At 47.1% G+C, this 10,000-nt stretch overlaps 1 protein-coding gene across 3 annotated transcripts in view; it reads right to left on the bottom strand.

Annotated features, from left to right (window-relative positions):
- Positions 1–10,000, bottom strand: part of lnx2a (ligand of numb-protein X 2a) — a 17,651-nt gene that overhangs the window by 3,702 nt on the left and 3,949 nt on the right. For 2 of the 3 annotated variants that reach the window (XM_042068444.1, XM_042068445.1), the window contains exons 2-8: positions 9,681–10,000; positions 5,853–6,079; positions 4,893–5,030; positions 4,080–4,279; positions 3,388–3,849; positions 2,678–2,857; positions 1,424–1,601 (exon numbers count right to left, since the gene is read on the bottom strand). The exon at positions 9,681–10,000 is cut by the window's right edge and continues 306 nt beyond it. In XM_042068444.1, coding sequence (XP_041924378.1) covers positions 1,424–1,601; positions 2,678–2,857; positions 3,388–3,849; positions 4,080–4,279; positions 4,893–5,030; positions 5,853–6,079; positions 9,681–10,000 — 1,705 coding nt within the window. Of the gene's footprint in view, positions 1–1,423; positions 1,602–2,677; positions 2,858–3,387; positions 3,850–4,079; positions 4,280–4,892; positions 5,031–5,852; positions 6,080–6,168; positions 7,635–9,680 lie in introns of those variants that run through there. The other variant, XM_042068446.1, reaches the window with a different exon arrangement.

The raw sequence follows: 10,000 nt of genomic DNA, 5'->3' as shown, positions 1-10,000 counted from the left end.
GTGCAGCAATAAAACTGACCGAGTGAAGTAGAATAAAAGGAAGAGAGATAGAAAGAGAGGGAGGGAACGAAATGGAGAAAAAGATGAAAGAGAAGGAAGGAAAGAGAGAGAGAGAGATAAGGATAAACACAGTTAAATATGGAACAGTTTTGTGGTATGAGCTGTGCTGGGAGAGCTGGGGCGTCTAACGGAAGCGCAGAGCAGAGTGCTGGAAATGCCGGGCCAGAGGTAGAGCTCTGCATATAGAGGCCGACACAAACGCTCTGCATATAGAGGCCGACACGAACGCTCCGCATATAGAGGCCGACACAAACGCTCCGCATATAGAGGCCCACACAAACGCCCCGCATATAGAGGCCGACACGAATGCTCCGCATATAGAGGCCCATACGAACGCTCCGCATATAGAGGCCGACACAAATGCTCTGACACTCTCTGTCTCTTGTCCACACACACCAGCGCTGAAATTTTCAACTGACAAGCCTTCCATAAACAATGGCTTTTATTGACCGGCGGTGACAAAAATAGAACTGAATCGTGGTCTACATGACAGTGGCAAAAGTGTTTGCAGTGGCGTACGGGGTTGTACTGAAAACAATGGAATCTAATCGAATGTCGAAAGCAGAGTGTGCCACGCTCATGTTGGTGTCTATGTGTGGGGGCCTCAGTCTTATGCACCTTTAACGCACCAGAACATGGCCATTGCCCCCAACTGAGCATCACATCACAGCGTTGCCATGGCAACAAAGCCAGTTGCAGTGGTGATTTGACTTTAAAACTCTACCTTTTTTTTGGAAGACCTCAGCAAGCTGGATTTACACTCTGATGGCAATGAGTGAAATCGATGCTCAGATAAACAAGAATTCTCTAGGAGTCTCCATCGGCTGCTACAATTCTGCCACGGTCTGACTGCATTAGCCACCACTAATGCACCACTGCCTGCCAATCATTTTGTTTTGCGTCCTAAAAACTGGGGAGGGCGGCAAGGGAGTTCTATATCACTTACAGCAGTTTTAAGCCTGAAGCACCTGATTTTTGATCCTACAAAGTAGGTAAACTATCATCATTATGCACATACGTACATAGGCACAGGAACACTCTATCACACACACACACACACACACACACACACACACACACGCAAACACAAACCATATGCAAGAGTTGAGTTCTAGAGGAACATGACAGGAGAAGATAAACAGCTTAAATATAGAACACGTTAGGGAGCTTGTAGAACCAGCGGGGAGAAACTAGTGCATCTGACTTAACTAAAAGAGCATCTAAGCTGCCGAGGTCAAACACAGGACACCCTGGAGCTGGGAGAACATCGCTGCAGCTTTTTCTGCAGATCCTGGCGCCCTATTGGTGGACATGGTGCCAATATGCCAACGTGCCAACGTGGCAGTGAAAATCCCCCCCTCACCTCGCTTGATGCGGCCATCTCGTGCCAGGCAACCGTGGGGCTGGACGCTCGTCACGAAGATTGGCAGCTCGCCGCTCTTGCTGCCTCGCCCGCCCGCTACAGTCATGCCCAGGGACTCGTGAGGCTCCTTCTTCACCGTGATGTGTTTCTCCTTACAGGTCACACACTGGGAGAGATCCTGGGCATCACACACACACACACACACACACACAAACACACACGCACACACAAACATACGCACACACACACATACAAATGTGCACACATGCACACACACACATACCACATAGTCACATGATGTAGAAATGCATACATATGCATACTCAAAGATGTCCACATTTCATATTTAAGTACACCAATCAATTCACAAACACATATAAATACACACTATAAAATACTCACAACCACATATACTCAAGCATGCAACAATTCTACACCCAATGAAGAAGAGATAATCGGACACACACACACGCACGCACACACACACACACACACACACACACACACACACACACACACACACACACACACACACACACCAGACGTGAGACAAACACCAGACGTGAGACAAAGCTGATCGGAGACTGTCTACTTAGATTGCCTTAGCGGCCAAGTGTGGCGACTGGTCCAGGAGAGCAGTATTAATCTGTCACTAAGTTTTTAGCTCACTCTGGACTTTTAAATACGCTAAGCCCCAAAGCATATAATTACCAGCATTAGACAGGCCCAGTCACTGACCCAATAAAGGTCATTAAGTCCTGGGCCTGGGCTTAAAAACCACACAGAGAGTAAGCTGCTGGGTCTGGACCAGATAGTGAACTCTGATATGGACCAGCTTTGGCTCATTTCTGGTCCAACCCGGTGCTAACGCACTCTAGAGTGAGATTGCGTTTAACTGGACTGGAGCATGCTGGGAATGCTGAGGTGAACGAATAACTGATCAGTGTTGTCATTATCAACAGAGAGAAATCCAATGTTGCCATTAAATATAAATGGATGTCTTTCAGTGTGCACACACACACACACACACACACACACACACACACACACACACACACACACACACACACACACACACACACACACACACACATACATATAGAGAGACAGATACACACATACATAGAGAGACAGAAACACACACAAACATACAGGCTCACACACACACACACACACACACACACACACACACACACACACACACACACACACACACACACACACAGGGGCACGTCCTACCCGTTAGACACTCACTCTGTGAGCGCTGGACCGGACCATTTGTAGGCTGGGCACAGGGCTAGGCGCCGCTGTGTGGGGGAGGGGCGGGGTGTTGTCATGGCACCAGCTATCTCTCATGTCATTGGTGCCGGTCAGCAGGGGCGTACTTTGCTTGTTAGGACGGCCAATCAGAAGATGGACTCTCTCCCCACTGGCCTGAAGGAGAGTGTGTGAGAGTGTGTGTAAGTGTGTGAGAGTGCGACTTTCAGCACGTCGAAGGCAGAGGAGGAGAGAGAGAGAGAGAGAGAGAGTGAAGGACATGATGCTCCAACTCCTCTTCCCTGAGTGCTAAAGTCAGTTCAAAGACTGCACACAAGTGCAGTGATGCTACACTCACACACACACACACACACACTGCTGATAGGAAATGTTAGACTTCTGTGTTTTCTCCTGACTCCACTTTCTTCATTTCTTATTCTTTCACATTATCTCTCTCTCTCTCTCGCTCACACACACACACACACACACACACACACACACACACACACATACACAAATCCCTAACTACCTGATATGTTGTGCCTCACACACACACACACACACACACACACACACACACACACACACACACACACACAAGCACACACACAAGCGTACACACATCCCTGACATCCTAACCTCTGTGGTCCGTGTGGCCCATTTGAATGTGCAGTGTCAGTAACACACACACACAAACACAAACACACCTGTATGATCTGCGCGGCCTGCTCTGGCGTGCCGTGCCGGAGGTCGTGCTCATTGATGGCCAGCACGCGGTCGTCCCGGCACAGCCTGCCGTCCTTGGCGGCCAGTCCACCGTCCAGCAGGTCCAGCACGAAGACGCCCGCCTCGTCCGTACGCCGCACCAACTTGATGCCCAGCTGAGCCGAGTCCCGCTTGTGGAGGGTGATCCGCAGGCTGGCCGGACTGCCGCTGCCCCCTCCGGTTCCACCGCCACCAACGCCACTGCCGCTACCGCTGCTGCTGATGGTGCCACCAGGGGGCGGTGTGGGGGTGGCGGCGGACGCAGGGGCCACGGGCGCCGCGGGGGGAGGCCGGGCGGCACAGCGGCGTTCTCGGAGCACTGTCAGCTGGAGGGTGGTGCACGGGCGAGCCAGGGTGGTGCGGGCCACGTTATGGGCCACGTTACTGATGTCTACGTTATTCACCTGGAGGAGGGAGGACAAAAGATGGACAAGAAGAGGGTCAGCCTGACAGACAAACAAAGAAATGGACAGACACAGAGACAGACAGATATAGATAGATAGATAGATAGATAGATAGATAGACAGATAGATAGATACCATAAACATAAACGTAAACATAAAAGTTTCCTTTACTAATTTGTGTTGCATAGTATAGTATGGAATAGTATGGAATGTGCTAACTTGATATGTACCTGTAATATTTGGTCACCAGCCAACAGTCTCCCATCCCGAGCGATCACCCCGTCGCGATACACCTCCTGGATCACCACGTTGATGAGGGGGGTCTCGTTGCCTCCCACGATGCTGATGCCCAGCTCCATGTAGGGGTTGGAGCGATGAATCTCAATGGTGGTGATCTCCCCCTCAGGCAGGGAGGGCAGCTTCACACAGCCTGGGAGTCAAGACCACGGAGAGAGAAACTGATAAAAATGCTGACTGTGCGTGCAAACACACACACACACACACACACACACACACACACACACACACACACTCAGCTGCTCTGGGATCTGCTTAACATGTAGAATATCCAAGAGCACATTTGTTGAATCTGGTGTAAAATGTCTGTCAAGTCGAGGAGATATTATTAGCTCAGCTGCTTACTCCACAGTTTCTACCCACGCAGGCATTTAGAGAAGATGCCTTCTGCCAGTAAAACACACACACACACACACACAAACATCACACAGAGAGAGAGAGACACAGAGAGAGAGAGAGAGAGAGAGATACACAAACACAAACAAATGGGCCAAGGAGATATTATATCACACTTGATCTTGTCTAAGCATTAAATCAGACTCCAACATATTGGCCTGGCAGTATGAGTCTTCCTCTAATGTACATTTTGCAGCTAATGTTTCACTATCCTAACAGCTAGCGTCATCTTGTTTTACTAGCGTTATCAGCCACTGGTGCACCCTTTGTAATGACAGTCTTAATAAATAATTGTTCCCTAATGTTTGTCAGCACTGTCCAATGAGAGATTGAGTCCTGTGTCCACATACCTTCCTCTGCCGAGAGAGGCGGGGACTCTGCACAGTCCCACCCAGACGAGGCGGAGCTTCCAGTGCGCAGGAGGTGGATGCAGGGGTTACTGAGAGGGCGTTTGACACGAGGAGGAGCACATTCTAAACCCACTACACCTGGAGAAAGAGAGAGAGAGTTACAGTCAGCTCACACACACACACACACACACACACACACACAGACTATCTGTATACTTTCAAATATGTACAAGATATACAGTCTACACACATAATATATCAATATACATACAATAAAAATGTTTAAACAATCAAAATAATCTACAAATATTCATAACATTTAAGCTAAGTCCCTCACACTCACTTCACACATTTTCAAAGAATTCAAACACTTTTCACATACAGGCTGCGTTCTGTGGTTTGCACACCTCCCCCAGCACTCACACACACAGATCACCATCACCACATACAAATAGACACACATCTGCACAGTAATACACACGTAAACAGACACACACACACAATGCTTTTATTTGGACCTTAACACAGGGGAAGATTCACAGATCCAAACATTGAAGGAAGTATGTTACAAACTTAGGCAGGTCTGATCAAACACAGAATGCATTGTGCTATTTTCATTCTTTCTGCACTGCATGATTATGGGTAAACCTGATTATGGGTAAACATTGTTTCCAGATGGATATACTACCGATTATTGCAGAAATGGAGCAGTACTTGCTTAGTCCACACAGTTGCAATCCACGTAAAACATGCACATGCCCAAGACTCCCAAACAGTAAGTTTGCATTGAGCCCCATGTTTGTGACATTGTCAGCAACTGGCTGATATTTCAACAGCTTGGAGTACACACAAACACACATTCACACACATACACACACACACACACACACACACACACACACACACACACACACACACACACACACAGATCACACATGCCAGGTGCCAGCTGTCTCTTACTGTCTTCCTCCGTGCTCTCCTCAAAGGCAGGATTGTCTACGCCCGACTCCTCCGTCCACATGGGCACGCTGCTGCAGGTGGTGGTGGGGCCTGTGGGGGGCGACGGCGAGACGTCCCTCAGGGTGGTCTGTGGCGAGCGCGGAGGGTCCGTCACCATGGCCCTCTCCTCCACACACTCCAGCCTGGGCAGGTCCAGCACCGCACGCTGGCTCTGGGTGCCTGGACACCTGTGCCACACACACACACATACCAGGTATGAAAACGCACACACATACACAGCACATATGAACACACATACACACACATACATACATACCCTGGGAAAGAGGGTCCATTTGTACTGACAATATTGGTCAAAACTGCCACATGCTGGAACATGACTATACTGACCTACTGCATCTCTTCGTTTTTCACATGCGGTATATTCAATCACAATCTATCATCATCATTCATTATAAAACAGGTCAATGACACTCCAAATCCAAACTTTATTCCAGCCAATGAATTAGCTTTTGCCCTGTTGCTTGGTCCATTGCTGAGGGAAGGCTTCAAAATCTGTATCGATAGTGTGCTAAGCAGTGTGTCCCTAAGGGGTTGCCGTAAACCACAGATAGGCTCCTATGTATCAGCGAGCGAGTGGCCGCGTGGTTAGTTCGGTTGAGTGGATTTAGCAACCTTGGCAGCTGACTAACACCTGATTTGACCTGTAATCCCAGTGATAGTGCCAATTAAACGCTCGATGGGATTAAGGGTTGCTGTGCGTGGGCACAATTGTGGATACAACAACACTTCGAGGACATGACACGGCCTCAGTGTCTTAGAGATGTATCCAAACAGAGGTCTGTGTATTTTGTGTATTTTGTGTGTGTGAGAGAACACAAGACCGCTCAGGTTAAGCCCCTTCTGTTGTTGCTCCACAGTAACACTATCTGTGGGGACAGAACCTCATGACAACAATGAGCCGCTAGCCCAAGTAACACACGCACACACACACACACACACAACCTAACTCTCCTGAGTCACTTAGTAATACTAAGGATTTTGAATATCAAAGTAAAGCCTAACTGTAGAGGAGCATTGAAAAACAAAGTTAACATGTGCTTTTTGAAAATCATCAAATAAACTCAATCAACACTGTTCTGTAACAGAACTCACTGGGCTTTGCATGTTACACATATAGTAGGCAACATGTTTCTTCCAACTCCAACTTAGTTAGTTGACAATAATGTTCTTCACATTCACGAGTCTCGAAACTCATCCGAGTCCAAGTGAAATCTCTAGTCACAAACACCAAACAACCAAAACCACTTACAAAAAAGGTGCCATCAAACTATCCCACTACCACTGAGCACTTAGACCTGCCCACGACTCACCATAGCCCCGGGTTGCCTTTGGCAGTCTCGCAGAAGAAGTGATTGAAGAGGTTTCTGGAGTTAAAGTTTCCCAGCATGACTGCGGCTGCGGGAACGGCACTGGTCAAGAGCGGCGCCTGGACTGGGAATGCGGCGCATGATGCCGGGAGACTCTGGGCCCGGCAACTAATCTCCCATCACATGACTAAGGGGCCAAATAATCCTCTGATGGGATGTCAGAGGAGCGCTCTCCGGGTGAAAGTGAACACACACACACACACACACACACACACAACCTTAACATCTCCCAACGCTTACTAGTGTCATGTCTAAGAAACGACTAGGACCCGAAACATCACAAGTGAAAAACACAAGAAAAGAAACATTAAATTAGTTTGGCATCTAGCATATGACGTTATACTTCTTCATTTTGTCACATTTCCTTTTCTGTCAAGCACCTATAGGATTAACTTGAGGCTGGATATGTGAATCTTTGTTGACTTTTACTTCCTCTGCCAGTGTACTCAGAGTTCACCTGGTGGGGCTGAGTTACCAGCAACACAACTATTACCGGTTTGACTCCAAGGACATACAGACTGATAGAATGTGGACCCACCTATTGCAGTATATTGCTAGGGATTGCAATTGCCTGCAAATGCTTGTTCTCAACAACACAGAGGTCTAGTGTTGAAGATTCACAGAGCACAGTGTCATATGAGAGACAGGGTCTCTTCAAGACATGACTAGCAAGATCACTCTGCATTGGGACTGCCATAACCTGGGGTTATCTTTACGAGGTATTTTATGGACAGTAAAAGAAAGACTATCTGTACTGACACAGGAGGGAACATGCAGTTGGCATAAAAAGTCAGAACAAATCCTGTCTTCAAATGTGACTAAAAACCACACACTCGCTCACGTAACACTAGACACAACTAATCTTAAAATATCTCCTCTCTATCTTCAGGAATCTCTTGAAGACTTATCTCTTCCTTGATCGCATCCTCTCTTAACACCTCTAACAGCTCATGTCTAACATTCTCTCACGCTGCATTTCAGTGCTCCTTAGGTGTATTTCTATCTGCTCTCTTTGCACTTTGTCAGACTGACTAGAATCAGAACCTGGTACTTACTTCACGGGTCTCCTAACATACTCAAGCTTGACTATATTCCTACATTTTCATTTAAAAAAGCATCTGCCACAATTAATTAAATGTAAATGTAAACATCTTATTGGTCCATTCTCTCATCTTTTTGAACCCTGAAAGTGAGACTGCAGTGGTCTATTGGGGATATATCCCTTGACCTCTCTGACTTACTAAGCGTTTGATGCCATGACGACAAACACCACGGGGGAAGTCTCTCATCTGTAAAACCATGGCTGTGTGGAAGCTGTATGGTTGGGCTCAATGCTCTCACGTGAGACTGGAGACGAGGACGAGCATGTGAGTCAACGTCACATGAAGTGCAATGTGCTTTTGGGTGAGGTGTTAGCTGGTTCGTTTTGAAATAAAAGTGAATCTGAATTAATTGGAGTACGACATACATGTATGAATGCACACTGAATGCAATTCTAAGGAAAATCTTATGTGTGAAAGCATAATTATGTGGGGCCTCTCCAAGGCATACCAAAATATTAATAAAGTAGCTATATACCTTTCATGCCCATCGCGTTCATAATTTGCAGTTTACAGATGAATTTGTAATGGCTGTCACAGTTGATAACTAACTATTATCAGATAATGATAATAATGATCTCAGGAGATTATTTTTATACTGTGTTGTTCTCTACAAATAGGACCTTATGACTGTTGTAAATATGACAAAGCATTAGCAGAGAGTTTACGTCCCAACAGATCCAAGGTAAGATTTCGTTCAGTTCCTACTTCAGAATGTAGCATTACAAACGACAACAAATTGCTTGTCTAGCATTTCTATTCTCCATATTTCACAGCCTTCACTGTGGTCTGGATATCCTCCAAAGGAATTCATTTGGGTGTTAAGGGCATCACGAATGTCGTTTATAATTATATTGAAAGGGATTGTATCAACCACCCCCCATAGCTCACTGATTGGTCAGCCAGGAATCAGACTGACCTTATCCGAGCATCGCAGTGAAAAACTGTGTGCAGCAGAACTTCATGCCAGCAGAAGGCAGACAAAATTCAACAAAGCATCACAAACAGAACAGAATAAACAAATAAACATATTCAAACAAAACGTCAAGAAACATAACAAAACCAAAATTACACAAATTAAAAGAAAGAGCCAAGGGCATTACATCATACAATATCAAAATCACAGCAAAAGAGCAAAAGAAAGAAAGAATCCCAAACACCTCATCGACAAATCACATCTTGACAAACCAAGAAATAAAACAAACCAGAGCAAAACAAGACTTTGCTCAAAACAGACCTCAACTCCCACCCCACAAACAGCACATCTCTCTCCAAATTGGCGTCGCGTTGGCACCTACCTGTGCTTGAGGTGGGCCTCCAGGTCGCAGCGTGGCATGCTGAGCTGGCAGAGGGGCGCAAGCGGGCACGACACAGACAGCTTGTCCAGCAGCTTGTGCACTAGGATACTGGAGCGCCGGCAGGCGGTCAGCTGCAGCCGCGCCCTGTCCAGCGGGCAGAAGTCGCGCTCTTGCAGGAAGCTGCGCAGGCAGCGGGCGCAGAAGGTGTGTCCGCACGGCGTGTCCAGCGGCTGCACCAGCGGCTGCAGGCAGATGTGGCACACCAGGTCCTCGTCCACCTCCAGCCGGTAGTTGTACAGGTGGTTCTCCCAGGCCCGGTG

This window comes from Alosa sapidissima, chromosome 17 (genome assembly GCF_018492685.1).
Source record: "Alosa sapidissima isolate fAloSap1 chromosome 17, fAloSap1.pri, whole genome shotgun sequence".
NCBI lineage: Eukaryota > Metazoa > Chordata > Actinopteri > Clupeiformes > Clupeidae > Alosa > Alosa sapidissima.
Note: the sequence above shows the minus strand (reverse complement) of the source record. Positions and strands in the feature narration are given on the sequence as shown.